At 36.9% G+C, this 21,832-nt stretch overlaps 1 protein-coding gene across 1 annotated transcript in view; it reads left to right on the top strand.

Moving 5' to 3' along the window:
• The window catches only part of LOC121379503 (cubilin-like), a 30,445-nt gene that overhangs the window by 6,368 nt on the left and 2,245 nt on the right, over nt 1-21,832 (top strand). Inside the window, exons 2-10 of the mRNA XM_041508147.1 lie at nt 5,520-5,583; nt 9,552-9,633; nt 9,888-9,997; nt 14,373-14,528; nt 16,345-16,440; nt 16,992-17,113; nt 17,932-18,136; nt 19,386-19,537; nt 20,198-20,399. Of these exons, the coding sequence (XP_041364081.1) occupies nt 5,520-5,583; nt 9,552-9,633; nt 9,888-9,997; nt 14,373-14,528; nt 16,345-16,440; nt 16,992-17,113; nt 17,932-18,136; nt 19,386-19,537; nt 20,198-20,399 (1,189 nt within the window). The remainder of the gene's footprint in view (nt 1-5,519; nt 5,584-9,551; nt 9,634-9,887; nt 9,998-14,372; nt 14,529-16,344; nt 16,441-16,991; nt 17,114-17,931; nt 18,137-19,385; nt 19,538-20,197; nt 20,400-21,832) is intronic.

The following is a 21,832-nucleotide window of genomic DNA, read 5'->3' as shown; positions in this document are numbered from 1 at the left end:
CTTTGAATTAATGTTGGGAATCGGTTGGAATTTCGATCCCCGTTATTTATCGCTCTAGCCAGTGCACCACATACTGGTACACCAAAGGCCGTGGTATGTGCTATCCTGTCTATGGGATGGTGCATAAAAAAGATCCCTTACTGCTAATCGAAAACAGTAAACACATGAAGTGGCGACAGCGGGTTTCCTTTGTCAATACCTGTGTGGCCCTTAACCATATGTCCGACGCCATATAACCGTAAACGAAATGTGTTGAGTGCGTTGTTAAATAAAATATTTCGTTCCATCGGTTAGAATTTAATTATCGACTATCGGTCTGTACCAATCTGTTATAATTATATAAACAAAATAAGGATCTGAATTAAAAGGGAAATGCACCTATTGTCATGTTCAACGTGCTAGAGCCTACAAATCGCTAATTTTACCCTTTAACACATTATTCTTTGTTAATATACACATGAAAACAAACACCAACCCAACATATTTAAATCAGTTCCATCATCTAAACAAAGAAAGAAATGTTTTATTTAACGACGCACTCAACACATTTTATGTAAGGACCACACAGATTTTGAGAGAAAACCCGCTGTCGCCACTTCATGGGCTACTCTTTCCGATTAGCAGCAAGGGATCTTTTATTTGCGCTTCCCACAGGCAGGATAGCACAAACCATGACCTTTGTTGAATCAGTTATAGATCACTGGTCGGTGCAAGTGGTTTACACCTACCCATTGAGCCTTCCGGAGCACTCACTCAGGGTTTGGAGTCGGTATCTGGATTAAAAATCCCATGCCTCGATTGGGATCCGAACCCAGTACCTACCAGCCTGTAGACCGATGGCCTAAACCACGACGCCACCGAGGCCGGTATCATCTAAACAAAACTGGAGGAACAGTTAAAGCTAACATTTTCCGCGGCAATCGATTATGGATTATTATAATCGATCATCACATCGGTATATCCAACATGATCATCAGTCATTGTTTAACGACACCACTAGAGCACATTGATTTATTAATCATCACCTACTGGATGTCAAACATAATTTCGGTAATTTTGACATATTGTCTAAGAAAGGAAACCCGCTACATGTTTCCATTAGTAGCAAAGGATATTTTATATGCAACAGGCAGGATAGCACATACCACGGACTTTGATATACCAGTCATGGTGCACTAGCTGAAGCGAAAAATAGCCCCAATGGGCCTACCGATGGGCCCACCGACAGGGATCGATCTAAGATCGACCGCGTATCAAACAAGCGCTTTACCACTGGGCAACGTCTCGGCCCTTCATCGGCTATTGTATGTTAAACATTTGGTAAGTTTTTCCAGTTGGAAAAAAAGGAAAGGAAAGGAAAATGAACAGAAACATCCAGCACCTCTATTTTTCTGTATGTTTCCATGATTTTATTGATAGTGAAATGTTTCTGTTTTGGAGAAGGGTGTTCAGCAGAACAGGAGATGTGGTCACTCCCTAAAGAGCCTCTTTTTCTTCCAGACAGTGTTTACATCCTTGTTTTGTTTTTGCGTCTTGTTAATTTTCTTTTTATTATAATTTTTTTTGTTTATAACTGTCATTTAATTTTTAACGTGTAACATTCCAAAGTTTAATATTAAACACATCCTACTATTTAAATGCTATTTTTTTACTTATGTTCACTGGTGGGTTGCTTCATTCAGAATGTTAGTAGTACAGTATTGGTGAATTCACTGTAATTATTGTTATTCGTGAATATTTATTCGTGTTCGAGACCCCATATTCGTGATACGTATCGTATTCGCCACTTGGTGTATTCGTTACAACTATACTATGCACCATCCCAGACAGGATAGCACATACTACGACCTTTGATATACAAGTCGTTGTGCACTGGCTGGAACGACAAATAGCCCAATGGGCCCACCGTAGTAGTATAAGGGCCTACCGGGCGCCATGGCCTACTTTTCAGTGATCACGTGACCTTGGTAGTACGCCAGACAAAATGCGAGTGGTGATTTTCATTCATTTGTATTTCTTTAACACACAGTCGACTTTTTCTTTGTGCTCGTCGTTGAGCCATTCATTCATTCGTTTAATAATAGAGGAGTACAAAGGATGAACGATCAATAGCTTTCTGTTCAATCTGTAAAGGTCATTGATAACCATATTACATCTGTCGGACCAGCTCCAAAAGCATTCTATTAAGACCACAGTCTTTATGAAAACACTTAGCCACCAGGTGAACAGAGGTAATAAAACTGCAAAAGAAATACCGACGTGTGCCCGTCTTAAGCAGCAGAATAAATCCTGTTACATATTCGCCCTTACAGTATGCACACTGATCGTCAAAGTTTGTTTTGTTTAGCGACATCACTAGAGCATATTGATTTATTAATCATCGGTTATTGGATGTCAAACATAATTTTGACAGTTTTAGAGAGGAAACCAGGTACATTTCTGTATAGGCCTATCGACGGGAATCGATCCTATATCGATCGCGCATCAGGCGAGCGCTGGGCTACGTCCAGCCCCCACAGGGTGAAAGAGGATGCTTGTATTGCATTGGGTTCTGCCTGAAAACATTTCTTAACATAATAAATAAACTTTAAATGAATAAATAAGCAAATAATAAATAAAACCAAATAATTAAATAAACTATAAATAAATTAATTTAAAAAATAATAATTAATAGAAAAAATATGATTCTCCTCCACTTGAGAAACAAACGTTATACCTTCTACGCTTGAGTCACAAACGCTAACGACTGAGCTATTTAACACATGTCAACAAAATCCGTCATTTAAACTATATATATGCGCGACGAAGTAGGTCAGTCTTGAACATCTGGCGTGTTGGAAACCCTAGTTAGTATATGAGCACGTTAAACTAGTTATCTATCTATTCTGTAAACATATCTTTACTTTGTAATACGATATTTATGGTACCTATTTAAATCGTTTCGTATATTTCTCTCTCACGTCGTTGAAAATGTAGAAATTGAGAATGTACAAAACATAATACAGTTCAGCACTTGGACAATGCTGGTTTATTTTGTATTGAAAAATAATATATATTTGTTGCTGGCTTACTGGGATGGATATTATTACAGAACATTGCAATGCATCCGCACACAATCAGGTATGTTTTGTTTCTTCAGTTCGAAGACTAATTCCTGACGTGACACGTTGGGTATTACGTAACCACCAGCTCGCCAGAGGGCGTATTCACTGGGATGGTACAAAATGGCTGCGCCCGTTATATATAATAGCCGTCACATTTAACCGGTTTATTAATTAACTATACGATTATACTTGTTGATATGAAGCAATAATGTGCATTATACAATGTATAACGTTGACTATGCATACCAGGTCAAATGCCTTAATTGTTCCTTCCTTTAACCATTCAACATTCAGCGCGCTAAAATTAAATACACTATGTGGTGTCGGGCCGAGTCCTTAGAAGTGGTAAGTTTTGTTTAATCCGTACCGTCTGCAAACATCTGTAGCGTTTTCTGCTACTTTTTTTAATTTAATTTTTTATTTTTTTATTATTTTTTTTACGAGAAATGGTTTTTATGGCTATTGAATATTTGTGGTGTCAAGTCAACTAGAATAAAAAAACAAAGGCACTGTGAAAAAACACCTACATGTATGTCCACTGTGAACACAAAAACAACAACACAATAGACGTTATGCAAGAAAGACAAAAAAAACCCGCTAGTTGCCTGCACACGTTAGATGAAATACAGACGTGCCCTTGCTCAAAGCGAACGTCGCACCTGCACACCAATGATACTAAGGTCACGGCCTCCCAACACCAAGGTCAGACTTACACTAAGGTCACACACCTGTACACCAGTGCGCAAGGTCACACTCCTGCACACTAACGTCACACACCTACACCAAGGCCAATGTCTCCTACGAAGGTCACGTGATCACAGAAAAGTAGGCTATGGCGCCCGGCAGGCCCTTATCCTACTCACGGTATATTTATATATTATAAAATCTAAACCGACCGCGCATCAAGCGAGCGCTTAAATTTACCACTGGGCTACGTCTCGCACCCATCGATCATTGAAAAAATATGAAATTAATATATATATATATATATATATATATATATATATATATATATATATAGCTGCAAGTTGGTAATAGTGCTAGCTCGAACTGTGGAGAGGTTATGTACTGGAAGGGTGGGACTTAACGTGCATCTGCCCGTTTCTCACCTTGTCAGACTACCCGTCGGCTGCAGCTGAAAGCGAGAAGGTTGTAAGCCTACTACACTGCACTACTGCACTAACCTGTGGTCAGGAAACCACCAGACCACCTATTTATGAGTGAAAAGATAGTTTTCAAAAATATATATGGGTTGCAAGGAGGGCGTGATTTAGCTCAGTCAGTTGAGTGCTCGTTTGAGGTGCTTTCGTCGCAGGATCGAACCACCTCGGTGAATCCATTAAACTGATTGGGGGTTTTCTCGTTCCAACCAGTGCACCACTACTGGTCAAAAGGCCTGGTATGTGCTTTCCTGTCTGTGGGAAAGTGCATATAAAAGATCTCTTGCTGAAAAGAAAACATAGCGGGTTTCCTCTGATGACTGTGTCAGAATTACTAAATGTTTGACATCCAATAGCTAATGATTAATTAATCAATGTGCTCTAGTGGTGCCGTTAACCAAAAGAAACTTTAACTTTATCATTAACCCCATAGCAAGGAAGAGGTTATACGCCTTTGTGTGTGTATGTCACCAAACCAAAATTAATAATAATACAAAATTCTGATATGCCTTTTAAAATCGTTCTTCGAACCATTTGTGACACCCAATAACCGATGTGTATTTTTGTGCTTTGGCGTCGTTCAAGGTACTTGTCAGGGGAAAGTACTCCCTAAAACGTGACTCTAAATATCGCCGTATTTTTTTGCAGAATATATTATGTCATAACAATTATACTGTTCTGCATGGAGTAGTTAATGGTGATGTGCACCCATAAAAACCATAAAACAGTCTGAATTTTGTCGTACAGCCGGTAAGGTTGAGGTGTAGAATACATACACATATATATATATATATATATATATATATATATATATATAATATATATATATATATATATATATATATATATATATTGTTCACCTTGCCGTTACCGTATATTATATGTTGCAATAACGTGAAAAAGTTATATAAATTAAAATTTTCTTTGCTCTTTTTGAACGAACATTTTCACTCAAAATTATCTTCTTGATCGGTGAAAAAAAGTTAATATCATTGATTGAAAACATAAAAGAAGACACCAACCCATTCCCCCCCCCCCCCCCAAAAAAAAAAAAAAAGTAAAGAAAGAAAACAAATAATAAATAAAGAAAAATAAAGAAAAGAAAACAAAAGAAAGAAAGCACCATGAAAAAACAAGAAATACCCCCATACATGCCATAACAATAGCCACAGCAATAACGTGTGTGCATACGCATACGAGAATTGTTTTAACGTGAAGTAAAAGTTTATATGTTTTTGCCATTTTTCAATTTCAGTCACTAGCAGGTGAAGAATTACAGTACACCACACTCGGACAGCTGGCATTCGGATGTCCACAAGGTAAGTGAACACAAGGTTGTTGTATATATACTACTCAAAAGAATTTAAGGGTCAGACGATATTTTCGACATTATTTTCTGAATGTTAATTATATTAGCTAGACCATAATGTCACGCATGGTATTGTTCCATTTTGACGAAAGTGGGTCTAAGCAACCCATAAATGAATTAAAATCCACTGTCATTGACGCTGTCGACTAGTTCTAATGGCGAAAACATGCTTACATTTGCACGTAAATTATGGCGAAAGCGAAAGGTCTGCTAAGTGCCCATAACTTGCTTTTTCACAAAGCGCTTCATTTGCACGCTTTGCACGTGTATTCCATGTCCCCAATGCTAAATTTCCGTATAATTGGAGCTTGCGTTCGTGTACGGTGCACACACCAAATTCGACAATGGTACGACTTCAACTGACTATCGAAGATCGAAGAAGTGCTATTGCTTGGCTTCAGGATGACAATACGCAAAGAAATGTTGCTCTGAGACTTGGTGTCAGTCAGAGTGTCGTTGGCCGACTGTGGCAACGGTACCAAGCAACGAATTCTGTTAGAAATCGTCCACGTTCGGGAAGACCCCGAAGCACTACAAATAGAGAGGACCGCTACATCGCCAACATGGCTCTACGTCAACGCACAACCACTGCACGCCGATTACGTGCCAATCTGCGGACTGCGACTGGAACTCGAGTGTCTGATCAAACCATACGCAATCGTCTGAGAGCCAATAATCTACGCTGCCGTCGCCAGGCTGTTCGACCACCACTCCTACCACGTCACAGAACGGCCAGACGTCACTGGTGCACGCTTCATCTGCGGTGGCAACGTGTTCAGTGGGGTCGAGTGATGTTCACTGATGAGTCCAGGTTTAGTCTTCAGTTCAACGACGGTCGGGTTCGTGTCTACAGACGTCCTGAGGAGCGCATCGCTGACGTTAACGTTAGACAACGTCACCGGTTCGGTGGTGGCAGCGTCATGGTGTAGGGCGGCATCTCTATCCACCACAGGACCCCCCTCTATGTGGTGGATGGCAATCTGAATGGAATCCGCTATCTGAATGAGATTATCCGGCCGTTGGTTCACCCAGGCTTTCAGCAGATTGGCGGCGGGGCAGTTCTGCAGGATGACAACGCCAGACCCCACCGCGCCAGGGTGGTAACGGACTTTCTCAGACCATAAAGTATCGCCAGGATGGATTGGCCAGCATATTCGCCTGACTTTGCCCCAATAGAGTACGCCTGGGACGAATTAGGCAGAGAGTTCGGGATAACCATGCCCCTCCGGCCAACCTTCATGATCTGGGTCAACTTCTTATGGCAGAGTGGCAGGCCATTCCCCAAGAGTTCTTCAGACGTCTGATCAACAGCATGAGGCAACGATGTGTCGAGTGTATTCGCGCCAGGGGTGGATTCACACACTATTAAACGAATGTTCTAATGTGTAAAATCCATGTTTGACAACCTTCAACTTTGACAGCATGTCATGTGACTTTCTTGTATACAGTGACGTTTATTTGTGGGTTTTTGTAAATATGGAACAATAAATAAAAATGTTGGTGTAGTTTACATCATCAATCTAATACACTCTGAAACTTATTTGGTTATAAATTTTTGACCCTTAAATTCTTTTGAGTAGTATATTTACGGAGTTAAAGCAGCTATGGCGCTAATTTCAATCAGCAGATTAGCAAAATTCGCTCCCAGACGAAAGACAAACTACTTTAAAACAAAAACACCTCCTTATATAAGTATTCCGAGTACAAGAAAAGCATGATTCTAAAACAGCTTGGATCACCACACAACAAGCACGTGCAGTTGCACGAAACAAACAACACGCTGTCAGGCGATCAAATACACAGGCACATTATTATAAACATACTAGACTGTCTGCAAGTTTATTACATATAGGCCTACACAACAGGTTGAAACAAGTGTAAGGTGCAAGTTACTCTCAAAAATGGAACTGTGATTTTCCGCAAAAAGAAATGTTGCTAATAAAAACCTTCATCGAATCTCTTAAATGGTACATTGCAGGTAGATTAAACATGAGGTGCCACACGTTTTATTGGTGTTTAGTGGATGAATAAAATATAAAAAAAATTGTGGGGTGTGGGAATGAGGGAAATGTTAATTAAAAAAAAAAACACCCAAAGAACCCCCAAAACCCACCAAATTAAAAAAAAGAAGAAAAAAAAAGCCACTTCTTGATAAATAAAAAATACGATATCCAGACCCCCACTTACTATTCTGCAGTCCAACATACCTTTCCATAGACTTAAATACAACTCTACACTATATATACTGAACAAAATAAGAAACTTCCGCTAACTTTGCTTGAACATAACTTGATAAAAACAAACCGGGGGAATAATTGTTATATATGCGTTTAAAGAGTGTTCCATGATGCATCGTTTGGTGCAAAAATCATGGCCATAGGTTAACAGAAACTGGGAGAAATTTTCACCAAGTGTGGTAGGGGTTAAAAATAATAACACCCACTTAATAACGGGTATGACCACCTCTTGAATTGACCACTGCAGTGAATCGCAGGCGCATAGAATTGACTAAAGTGTTGATTTCTGCCTGTGGAATATTGTTCCATTCCTGAATGAGCGCTTGACGAACTTTGTTGACGTTAGCGGGTGGGCTGGGACGACGCCTCAATCGTCTGTCCAGACTATCTCAGGCATGCTCGATGGGGTTGAGATCAGGACATTTAGTGGGCCAGTCATCAATGAAATCAATGTTATTTGTCCTAAGAAAATTTACAGTGTCTCTAGCTGTATGAGAGGTGGCATTATCATGCTGAAAAATCGAGATGTTGGCGTGGTTATGGAACAGAGGAATGACGTGATGAGCGAGAATGTCATCGCGGTAACGTTGAGCATTTAAATTGCCATCAATGACGACTAGTGGTGTACAATAACCATGGGCAATGGCTGCCCAGACCATGACAGAACCCCCACCCCCGAAACGATCTCGTTCAAGAACACAACAGTCAGCATAGCGTTCATTTCTCCAACGGTAGACGCGCACCCTGCCATCACCACGTTGTGTAAAGAAAATCGGGATTCATCCGAAAAAAGAACGGTATACCAACGTTGCCGTATCCAACGAGTGTGTACACGTGCCCAATTAAGACGATTTAGACGATGACGTTGCGTTAAAACGCATCCGACGTAAGGACGTCGTGCATGTAAACCGTTCTCCCGCAGACGATTACGAACAGTTTGCCCACTGATTCGGTTATTGTGAAGCCCAGGTGTGGTAGCAGCAGTAGCAGTGGCAGTTTGGAATCGATTGCGCAAATGCGTGTTCATGATATAGCGGTCTTGACCACGTGTTGTAACACGCGGACGTCCACGAGGTGGCAAGTCGTTGGTGCTTCCTGTCGTTCGAAATCGATTTCTTATCGCTCGACTAGAACTCCCAACATGCCTTGCAACGTCTTCTGTCGACATGCCAGCATCAAGCATGCCAATCGCCCGTTCGCGTAAATTACTGGGTATTCTTAGCATACTAAAAATGCTACAATGTAAAAAATGTTAATGGTTTTACAAATTTTGAAGCGTTTTCGTTCACTTGACAACAATGTCAGTAAGACAAGTAAAACAAATTGACCGAATACTACACGGGACATGTCGAACCATGCATGCACGTGCAAATTGAATTTCACGTTGTCGACGATTAACAGTGCAAAAATAATCGATAAAATTCATGAATCCTGATAATACAGCTCAAGGCTAATACTACCTATATAATTTCATTACACAATGAATTCTTTAACACACAACAAATACTATATGTACAAATCGGAAGTTTCTTTTTTTGTTCAGTATATAACAAGATGGGTTTTTTTTTAATGACAGTTAATGTATGTATATATGTATATATATATATATATATATATATATATATATATATATATATATATATATATATATATATATATATATTTAAATGTTTAATTACAGGATGGAAGGCTTTTGAAACTAACTGCTATTTCCTGGCGGATTTTAAAATGGAATTTGAAGACGCTGAGGAAACATGTGAAAAGTAAGGACTTAGACTGGTCGACATAATCTATTTATTTTAATGTATAGCCTACATGTGACATCGGTTTTTTTTAAATTTTATTTAAAGGGCGAGTTCTACTTCCTCCCCGCTCACTTTCATCGTTCATGCGCGCGCTCGTGTGTGCGTGCATGCGTATATGTATGTATGCACGTACATGTGCATGTTTGCTATAGAATGTCTTATTATTATATATTTTCATCTAAAAATGTTTTGAACTCTGTTAAATTTTTCAGCCTGGGTACTATGTCTTTAAAAATAGACGATGACATTGAAAATAAGAAGATCGCCGAGTTTGCTAGAAACGTTTCCTGGACCAGGTTTTGGAATGGACAAAAATATTCAGGTAATGATGAAAGCAAAAGAGTCGAAAATAAAGATGATTATATTACTATTAGCCTACGATCCTTTATTATGTTTGAGATAACTACGAATTAAGCCATTCTATACAACTAAAATCGAAATATCAAATAAGAAGATCGCTAAGTTTGCAAGACCACGTTTTGGAATGGACAAAAATATTCAGGTAAGGAAAACAAAAGAGTCGAAAATAAAGATGATTACAAGTAGCCTACGATCCATTATTATAGTTGTAAGTAGGCTACCATATTTCACCACATTTCAATTATTTGTGATAACTACAAATTAATCTATACCATACAGTTAACTTCAAAATAGCTGAGGTATGTGCCCAGGACAGCGTACCTGAATCTCAGTTGGATATAAGGACAAAGATAACTATAAATCTCAGCTAAGCCGGCATACGAATTGTTTGTTTGTTTCTTTCTTCTTGTCATTGGTAACAAAATGCCATAGGCCTACTCCCTCCTCTAGTCTGGAAGGAAATGACGCACTCAACACATTTTATTTACGGTTATATGGCATCGGTCTCTAGTCTGGATTAAAAGTAATTAGCCTATTTTAATTTAAAGCAAAAATTAATCTAAAGTTTCACAAAACAGTACCTTTTTAATCAAATATCTACTTCAGGACAACATTGTTCTTGAGTGGGTTCCAACTCAACCCTGCAAACGAAACCGCCGATCGCTCGCTCTCGTCTCATCCTTAAATATGGCACATGGCCCCCCCCCCCCCCCCCCGTTTCCTACGCCAGTGCTGGCGTAGCCAAGATTTTATGGTGTGGGTGTGTGTGGGTGTGTGTGTGTGTGTGTGTGGCAAACTATATATGTACTGATGAATTTTTTTTATAAAAATTGAATATAGTAAAAAAAGAAAGAAAAAAGGTTGAAAGGTGGGGTGGGGGGGGGGGGGCAATGTGTTGGGCTTTTTTTTTTACCGAGTTATTCAGTACTAAAGTTAGGGGACGCCAATTTGCCCTGTTACTGCAGAATGACAGACTAGGAGAGAAAAAGAAGAACTTTTTATCATAATAAATTAAAAATTAAACATTAAATATATGTACATGTGCGTGTGCCCTCCCCCCCCCCCCCCCAACACTTTTTGGCACCTTTCTACGCCACTGGCCAGTGATGAAACATGGAAATTGATGACATGAAAATTATTGTTGACATAAAAAAGTAATTTCACATGCACCATGCAGTTTTCAGGCTGGTTACCTGATTGGTGAGAACAAGAAACAAAGTTTTAAAAGTCAAGCATGTGGCGACAGCGGGTTTCCTCTTAAAAACAATGTCAGAATGACCATATTTTTGACGTCCAATAGCCAATGATAAGATAAAAATCAATGTGCTCTAGTGGCGTCGTTAAATAAAACAAAGTTTTTATAAGCATTTGCCATAGGCCTACGTTTTCCACCAGCAACCAAACAAAAAAGTAAGGTGAAATTTAATACTGGTCCTCAACTTGTTATGATTAGTATAGCTTCAGCGAGCCTATTACAACGTTATCGAACCTCGCCAAATACCCACGATATCAAAACGTAGTAACCTGATATCTAAAAAAAAAAATATAAATATTTTTTTATTATGCAACCCCTTTCAAGTTATATTTTTGTAATATGTTTCAGTCAAAAGCGGTATAGAAAATATTAGTGTTATCGTTTAGAAACTACTACCGGAAGTCGGACAATATCAGGTGCCCGAAAGCATCTTGGGAATGGCATGTCCAGCCTAAAAGTTATGTATTTCCAAATTTTAAATAAAATACTTTGATTATATTTCAAAGTCTGTTGTGTCACAACATTACAATTTTTGTACCTTTTTCTATGAAAATAAAACTCAAGTTTATGTGTGACCTGAAGAAGATCTACATCACTGGCTGTGAGTGACTGTGACGTCAGACGCTGTTCCAATGTAGAAAGCTAGCATACTTGCTTTTTTTCTTTCAAAATGACATATTTCGAATGGGAGCGAATAATGGAGAATTGAAAATTAAGATGTAATTTGACGTTACAGAAAGTATAAATGTTACATTTATTAATGCAGTTCAACAATTATTTGTTACTGCCAGATTGTTACTGAGTCTGATGTCATCAGTCGTGGTAATCTCGATTGAGATTCAAAACATCTACTGGCGTCGTCAGTAGAAGTTTTGAATCTCAATCGAGATTACAGTCGTGGGTGCACAGGCACTTTTACCGCTTGACACCTATACCACCGACTTCCAAAATTGCGTTCACCTAACGACAAAAACATGAATATGATATTTACGATATGTGAAACAAAATAAATTGCAATCGGTTAACGTGAAAAATCAACAATGTGGACGTAAAACAAATCCATTCTGGTAAACAAAAGTGAAGCATCCTGTGGACAGTAAACAGGTGCACGAGTTTAAAAAAAGTATCGTACTGTGGGTGGAGGTGCGGTTCGTCATTTTCCATGTTTAAGGCCACCACATGAAAAATATCTGTTTTCTTAAATATGCACAGTTGACGAACACGTTTAATAATTTTTTTTAAAGGATACTTGTCTGAACTTTATTGGTAATGAAAATCTTCCTGAACTGAAAAAACCCCTCACAAATGAACGACTAGCAGAATTGAATGTTGATTGCATTACCCATTTATGAGTGATATGTTTAGTGGTATAGCTTAAAGCAAAAACTTTCCAACACAAAATTTGTCGGTGTTTTATCAAAATATGCATGTTCAACAAAACATGCACTTATAATAATTTATAAAAAATATTTTAAGGCAAATTACAAAATGGAGTCCTCGAGAACCAATGTTAACGATAACATTTTAGGAAAACGAATATAACAGTTATGATGTCTTGCAATTATGTTATAAGTTGAGCAAATGAATGATTATAATGGTAAAATTGTTTGGTTAAAAAATATAAGCTGCATTCTGTGTTTTAATAAATATATAAACAGATATCCAGAAAAATATTTATGTTAAAACATATACGGACCATATATTTTTGGCAAATATCTGTAAAGTGAGTTTTACCAGTAGACGCTGTGACAAGCATGTGACTTCAATTACCAGATACCAATACAGCTGAGAACAGACAGAAATAGTTTTTAAAATTAAGTATTCTTTCAAATTACTGTCATTGAAAATAATAGAAAAAAGGTATTAAGAAATATGCTGTTTTTATGAGTAGGTACATTTCAATCTTGCTTTCTTGGTTCGTTTTAACTTTTTTTTGACGAACATTTCTGTGGATATGACAGAAATTTGTTTTCTTTCCCCATGCAAAAATCAAATTTGTAAAAAATATTGAACTGAACATACTGTTGTGCACAAACAATGCAACCACCGAAACAGGACAATGGACGATATATCAGTGTTGTTGTTTTTTTCAACACAGTAATAAGGGTGCATTAGTAATTTTTAAACAAAAACATTTTGCACTGGAAGCTTTCTAGCATTCTCAAAACGGAAACACCATGCACACAGTTTATTTATATTATCAGGAGATGCAAAGTGACTTCATTGGAATAACCGGCGTCGTGGTTAGGCCATCGGTCTACAGGCTGATAGGTACTGGGTTCGGATCCCAGTCGAGGCATGGGATTTTTAATCCAGATACCGACTCCAAACCCTGAGTGAGTGCTCCGCAAGGCTCAGTGGGTAGGTGTAAACCACTTGCACCGACCAGTGATCCATAACTGGTTCAACAAAGGCCATGGTTTGTGCTATCCTGCCTGTGGGAAGTGCAAATAAAAGATCCCTTGCTGCTAATCGGAAAGAGTAGCCCATGAAGTGGCGACAGCGGGTTTCCTCTCAAAATCTGTGTGGTCCTGATGCCATATAACTGTAAATAAAATGTGTTGAGTGCATCATTAAATAAAACATTTCTTTCTTTCATTTATATTGGAATAGGATGTCATTCAAATTGAAAATTAGCTATATTATTACATTGCTTCGCAACATTATATAAAATTGGTCTACTTACCTTGATCCTTGTGAACATAATTCCGAGTTCTATGTTATTTTGTGCAACTAATAACAAAGCAAAGAAAGTATAATGATAAAATGCTGTTTAGTATGCACATGAAAATGTTGATAAAATTATATGACTATTTTTTCACCTTTATCACCAGTAACTATTTAAAATTTGAGTTTAAATAGGTGTCTGCTTTACAGCACTAGAAAATTCAGATCATCTTGTGATGGCAAAGTTAGTACAGCTAATAAAAAAGTAAATATCTGATAATTTAATGATAAAAATACCAATCCAAATCAATTTCGCATAAACCTTTTTCAGTGGCACTGCTCTGTCAGGAATTTCAAGGACTGGCTTTAGTCCGTGTAATTATACAAGTTTTTTGTTTCTTTATTTAAACTATAGATTCTACAAAGTGTGATGGTATTTGGGGTAATAATCAGCCGCCAGAAGGCACTCAAGATGGCGCCTGTGTTTCTGTTGGTGAAAATGGACTGTGGAAAGTCACAAGCTGCAAAGAGTTATTGCCATTCGTTTGTAAGAAGCCAGCATGCATCAATGGTATGGTTTATTTTCAATAATTAATATTATTATTGTTATAGATAATCTATAGTAAGAAGGCCTCGGGGGAGAATAGTCTAGAACTAACTGAGTTACCTTCTATAAATAAAGATTTTATTATTATTATTATTATTATAATGGTCCGTAATAATTCTAATAATCGTGACAGTAATAATAGATATTTTAAAGTTTAATGCACTTCTACAGTTTTGCAAAAATTTACTTTGACTTTTTGAGAAAAAAACAAACAAAACTATTTATATTGTGTGTGTGTTGTTCCTCCAAAAGGGGTGGAAATATTGTTATGGAATTGTTTCCATGGAAATGGTGAATACAGCACACATCTCTTGGAAGTTCAAAATCTATTCTGAAAGTATTGATCTGTGATAAATTTGTTTTGTTCTACATATTTGTTTGCACATGAGATGGGGCCTACAGTAAAAAATATCAGTGCTTTACAACCAGTTATGTATCCAACCAATGTACTAGTTTTGAGTAAAAGCAATGTACATCATGTATTATGCATTAGGTCATGAAAAATGTGTTAAATGTAACAAGGCCCAGTATGTAGTATGTGACTTATTTCCTGGCAGATGACAATAATTTTCAAATTAAATTTGCACCCTGGATTAGTGCTGTTCTGATTGTCAATAATAATAATAATTCTAGAAATGTGATAATTGTTTTTAATAACTTGTGGAAATTGTGTTGTAATTATTTTTAAAATTTAGATAGTTAAATACGAGACATTTATACATGAGAAATCTGCTGGGATTTGGAATTGTTTTGATGCATACATCACATCAGGGCTTCTAGAATAAGGTAGCCCGGCTAGCATAATGTTTGTCCCACCATCCTTTTTGATGGCGAGTGACAAAAGAGAAAAAAAGCAATTCACCAGCAAAAATGTCACCATTTTGGTTCACGAAGATCAAATTCAAAATCTAATTATCATCAATAGGGCCTATATATGCTATCAAAAAATTAATCTACCTACCAGTTTAATTTTATTCATATATAAGCTGAACAAAGAAAAACAATTTCTAAGACATCCACTATGAACCAGCCATGCATGCTGTTAACACTGCATGGTACTCAATGCTTTGCTATCCTAAGTAACACACTGTAGGCGTAATGCAAACAGTCACCAGTCAAGTATACCAAATTAGTTTCATTGCTGATCATTTTAACAAACAATATTGTATCGATCTTCTTGGTCAGTACATATAAAAAGTGTAATACATATTTTATTTACCTGTAAAAAATAGGATAGCACTTGGCATTTGAGATAAGTAAATAATGTTTATTAGCAAGCCCCAGTTTTGAGATAAGTAAATACTGTTTTATTAGCAACCCCCAGTTTTGAGATAAGTAAATACTGTTTATTAGCAACCCCCAGTTTTGAGATAAGTAAATAATGTTTATTAGCAACCCCCAGTTTTGAGATAAGTAAATAATGTTTATTAGCAACCCCCAGTTTTGAGATAAGTAAATAATGTTTATTAGCAACCCCCAGTTTTGAGATAAGTAAATAATGTTTGTTAGCAACCCCCAGTTTTGAGATAAGTAAATACTGTTTGTTAGCAACCCCCAGTTTTGAGATAAGTAAATAATGTTTATTAGCAACCCTCAGTTTTGAGATAAGTAAATAATGTTTATTAGCAACCCCCAGTTTTGAGATAAGTAAATAATGTTTAGTAGCAACTCCCAGTTTTGAGATAAGTAAATACTGTTTATTAGCAACCCTCAGTTTTGCAGACTGTAGTTACAGTTCGCAGTTTGCAATGGTACACTAAATAAAATGTTTTCATTTTAGGAACATCCGACTGTGGAAATGGAAAGTGCATTAATACCAAATGGTTTTGTGATGGGATAAATGACTGTTCAAACAACTTGGATGAAATGAACTGTGGTATGTCATTAACTAAACTGTATTTACGCTATAATTAATACACTTTTTTTTTTTTTTTTTTTTTTTTTTTTTTAAACTTTCAATATATATTTTTTTATTTTAGTTTTATGATCAGTTGTAGGTTAACGGTGCTAAACAATCTGAATATTGTATTAATAAGTTACTGCAGCAAAAGATTAATATATTATACTTGCATATGACTAGATCAAATAAACAATGGGTAGTATGTTAATGGTAATTTATGCAATGTTGAAAGAGCTATATTGATGTATATTTAAAATTTTACAAGAAGCAGATATCTAGATAAGAGCTGTTTTGGTATATCAGTAAAATTTTACAGTAACTGATTTGATGAATCTGTAAAATGTTACAAGTGCTGTATTGATATATCAATGAAATGTTGCAAGAGCTGTAGTCATGCATGTAAGTAAAACATGTTACAAGAGCTGTATTAATATATCCATCAAATGTTCAAGAGCTGCACTAGTGTATCTTAAGATGTTACAATCTGAGCTATTTTAATGTATCTGTCAAATGTTATTTATTTGTAGCTAACAGGTGTTCATTCTACAAGACTGGTGCATCAGGAACCATCACCCAGGGTTCATACAAGCCCAATGCTGACTGCTTTTGGACCATTGAGGGCCCAGTGGGAACCCAGCTTAAATTAACAGTAATATATAAATCACTTGTGGTTTTGAGTACTTTGATGGTGAATCTTAACTGGATGCTAGTCAGAGGTGGATCTAGGGCCCCCCCCCCCCCCCCCCCTAAATGTTGCGACAGTTATAATTTTATTATATATTAATTTAAAATTTTTTTACGATCCCCTCCAAACGTCCCCCAAAGTTCCATTGGCATTCCGCCTCATGTCATTGGGGCCCCCCTAAATGGATTTTCTGGATCCACCACTGCTAGTACAAATTTCTCAAAATGTCTCATTGTTTGTGTAGAAAGTTTGATGTATCTTGGCTAGTAGTAATTTAACATATGTTCTTCTGAATAGCAATCTTCATCAGAGCTAGGGAAGCCAACACAAGTTTAGAATGATCAGTGAGATGTTATTGTTTAACAATTCAAAATTAAATATTTCTCTTCAGCTGTTTTAATGACACAGGTGTTTTGCTTAAAGCCATTTTAACATCTGATGGAGTTGTGAGGACTTTTTATTATCACAAAGGTTGGACTGTTTCTCAGTGCTAGAGCATTTATTCTAATGTGTGATGGGAAGGAAGAAAATGTTTTATTTAATGATGCGCTCAACACATTATATATACAGTTACATAGTGTCAGATATATGGTTAAGGACCACACAGATATTGAGAGAGAAAACCTGCTGTCGCCACTTCATGGGCTACTCTTTTCGATTAGCATCAAGGGATATTTTATATGCAAAATAACAATATTGTAGTCCTAGTTTAAAATGTGCTAAGGTGTTGTTCATCAAGTATTCCTTTCCTCTCCTTAATCTTTCTTTTTCTTTTACATTAGTTCACCAGAGTGAGAACAGAAAAGGATCGTGACATTATTGAGGTGTGGGGAGGATCAAAGTCACTGAAAAGTAGTACCAAACTGACGACTTTATCGGGTGATTCTGACAACCGTGTTGTGTACAGCTTTAACAACTTTCTGATCATCAGATTTAGATCAGATGCAACAGTGGAGTCATCTGGATTTGTAGCCACATGGAGATCAGGTAATCCATATTATTACCCATAGGGTTAAACATATCTTGGTTTGTATCCAAGTGCTAGGGATAATGTGTACTTAGTATTCTGTGGTTCTGTTATTAACTAATTTGTAATGGTAACATTCCCATTATTTAAAACAAATGTTTTTAGCAGTGCCACATTAGACAGTTAACTATTTTGTCTTGTTTCTGTCTAGGGGTGGGATTTAGCTCAGTCAGTTAAGTGCTCGCTTGAGGTGCTTGCGCCACAGGATTGAACCATCTTGGTGAATCCATTCAGCTGATTGGGTTTTTTTCTCATTCCAACCAGTGCACCATAACTGGACAAAGATCGTGGTATGTGCTTTCCTGTCTATGGAAAAGTGCATATCCCTTGCTTCATTAGGAAAAATGTAGCAGGTTTCCTCTGATGACTATGAGTTAGAATTAACAAATGTTTGACATCCAATAGCTTGTTTTGTTTCTGCCTTTAGAAAGTAATTTTTTTTCATTTATTTCCAAAATATGCAGACATAATGTTTTCAATCATTAATTTGGTTTAATTTTAACCTTCTGACTACTGGATTCATTTTTGATAAAAAACACATTGAGGGGTACAGTTTATAACTTTTAAGCAAATATTTTCACTTAGATGTTCATATATGAATCTGTAAGTATTATTTTCATGGCTTTTCTAATTTTTATGCTATTTTAGATCAGTTAAAGTTGATTAAAATCAGTTTTAAAAAAAATCAAAAAAGTCACATTTACTTACGGGCATTTGTGGCTAGATGTCTAGTATTTATGACCATTATTCCCAATAGCTGTGTTATTCTGACCATTCTATGATTCATATCCCAATATTTGGTGATTTTCTTTGTTGGTAAAATGGTCACATTTATTATCAAATTAGCTGTCACAATCAGCTATCAATTGCTGAAAAAACACACAACATTCTGCCATTGCTGTCAATTGAAAATACTTGCCTAAAACCACTTTTTCATTTAAACATTTCCAAGTATTTCTCATGCAGAAAAAAAAAAAAAAAGTGGCTATTATCAAGATTAGTCTCAATCTGTGTTGTTCTATTATTATTTTCGGTTAGTGTCCTGTGTAAAACTGTTGGAAATATTCAGTGAATGCACCATATACAGTATTGGCTTGCAAGATATCTTGCCTGCAGTAGTCAGAAGGTTAAGAGAATTATTTTCACATAATGAATAGCAGTATTAGCATAGTTACAGCATGTTATATTGCATGTTTATTACAATTGCAGATGTGGCTGAATTGTCAAGAACTGTTCAAGACATCGCAGCTTCTGATAACTGGCAAAGTCTGTCTTCTCCATTTTACCCAAGCACTCCTCCGTATGGTTTCTCTCGTCATTGGCTCATTACAACAGAGGCTGATTCCATTCTAACACTAGAGGTAAATTCAGAATTCTTTATACAGAATTTAAACCAGGATCCAAACATACCCATAATTATCTCTCTGCTTACATCCAGCCTAGGTTCGAGCACACCGTCCAAGACATTAAAGGGACTCTCAAGAGTTTGTTGCTACATTAGAGGCAATTTCAGATTCTTCATACAGAATTTAAACCAGGATCTAGACATACCCATAATTATCTCTCTGCTTACATCCAGCCTAGGTTCAAGCACACCTCTTTCTGAGTTTGCTGCTGTTGTGGTCATTTTTCCGATGGACAAAGCATTTCTAATGACTAAAATTACATATGAAAATGCATTTCCATGTTAAGAATATCAGTGTGTGTATATACAAAGTGTTTCTGATCGACTGAATGTTCCTAGACACCAAGACTAGATTTTACTTCTCAATAATTTCGTACATACAAAAACATTTATATTGAGAAGTAAAATGAAGTTTTAGCTACTTCAAACAGGGCACATTGTCTGCCAGCCCTCCCTCCCTTCCCTTCCACTTCCCCTCTCTTCCCCTCCCTCTCTTCCCTTCCCTCTCTTCCCCTCCCTCTCTTCCTCTTCCTCTCTTCCCCTCCCTCCCTTCCCCTCCTTGTCCGTCCGACTCATTTCTCTATAAATGCAACTGACACAACTACTTTATTATTAGATTCTGGAAGTGGATCTGAATTCAGATTGGGAGTTGCTGATTTACGACGGTGACAGCTACATGGAGCAACCAGTGACAATCAAAATGTCATCTGACCTGCGGTCTCCACCTATCTACATTTCTTCAAGCAACAAAATAAGAGTCGTTTTGAAAGGAATAAAAATCATGTCTGGCAAAGGGATCAACATGAGGGTGAAAAAGGGCAAGTGTTTAATTCATGCATTTTGTAATCATCATGACATATCGAAGTGTGATGAGTCCTTGGATCAATTGCCCTTGGTGGATATTTTGGGTTTTATCTGTCCCAACCCATGTCCTATAACTGGTAGGTAAAGACTAAAAGACTTCATCATATGCGGTCATGTGGGATAGAAAAAGTACACCCGAGGTGGTGAAAATTTCGACCTGGGACGAGGCTTGCATCATATACGGTCATGTGGGATAGAAAAAGTACACCCGAGGTGGTGAAAATTTGACACGAGGCCCTTGGTGGTGACAAATTTCGACCTGGGACTATCATATAATGTGGGATAGAAAAAGTACACCCGAGGTGGTTTTCGACCTGGGACTACCAAGGGTGTACTTTTTCTATCCCACATGACTGCATATGATGGAGTCTTTTTCTCTCATTAATTCGATAAATAACCATTATTTTACATGAACAGAAAAAGATGGCTGAACAACTAACTTTTTTATTTGACCATTTTATCATAAATAAACTACACTATCGTATTTGCCATGTTTGTTTCGTATGTTAAATAAAATTTAACCCTACAAATTAACTGGATATCTTTTAAAATGAATGTTTTAATAACAAAATATTAATTTAAAACCGTGTCTAATGACCTCACGTCACCATCTCACATTAATATGATGTTATATATTACCAACGACGTCATGTTAAACGCAAAGTGTGTGATATCCCATGTAGGATAGAAATTTCTTACATATCTTTCTTTCATGGGGAAAAATGCTGTGTGCTGTCCTGTCTATGGGGAAAGTTCATATGAAAGATCCATTGCTGCTGTTATGTTGGGGTAGTCTACGATAACCTCCAGATGTTTGCAAAAATTTGGATTTTTATGTCGGCATAATATTTCATTTCCTTGTTTGATGAAAATCTCACAATACTTCTTCTACACACACACACACACACATATACCCTTTTCAAGACACTCCAAGATGTTTTTGGAATTTTTATCCAAGCTATTTTCATGTTTGCTATATGGTTGCAGTGGGTTTCCTTTCTCATCTCTTGATCATGTGTCAAAATAATGATATGTCAAACATTAAATAGTCATAGTTTAAATGTGAGTAAAGCCCTACCCCAATATCTTTGTGAGATGTCTGTAAAATAAATATAGAATAGAATAGAACATAGTTTTTGCTAGATACCATTTTAAAGAAACAAGTGAACTTCCAATGTTAGTATGTGACCAACCGAAAGTGAGGTGAAGTTCATGAGTTTCGTAGAAATCATTTCTAGTGAAAACATTAGTGTCGTAAAACGTTGGCTTTTTAATGACCAAGGTAATGAATGAATGAATGAATGAATGTAAAGATGAATGAATGGAAGGATGAATTGTTGGGTGGGTGGGTGTTTTGGGTGAATGGATGGATGGATGAACAAAAATT

The sequence above is a fragment of the Gigantopelta aegis genome, chromosome 8 (genome assembly GCF_016097555.1).
Source record: "Gigantopelta aegis isolate Gae_Host chromosome 8, Gae_host_genome, whole genome shotgun sequence".
Classification (NCBI taxonomy): Eukaryota; Metazoa; Mollusca; class Gastropoda; order Neomphalida; family Peltospiridae; genus Gigantopelta; species Gigantopelta aegis.
The sequence above is the reverse complement of the archived record's forward strand: the minus strand, read 5'-3'. Positions and strand labels throughout refer to the sequence as shown.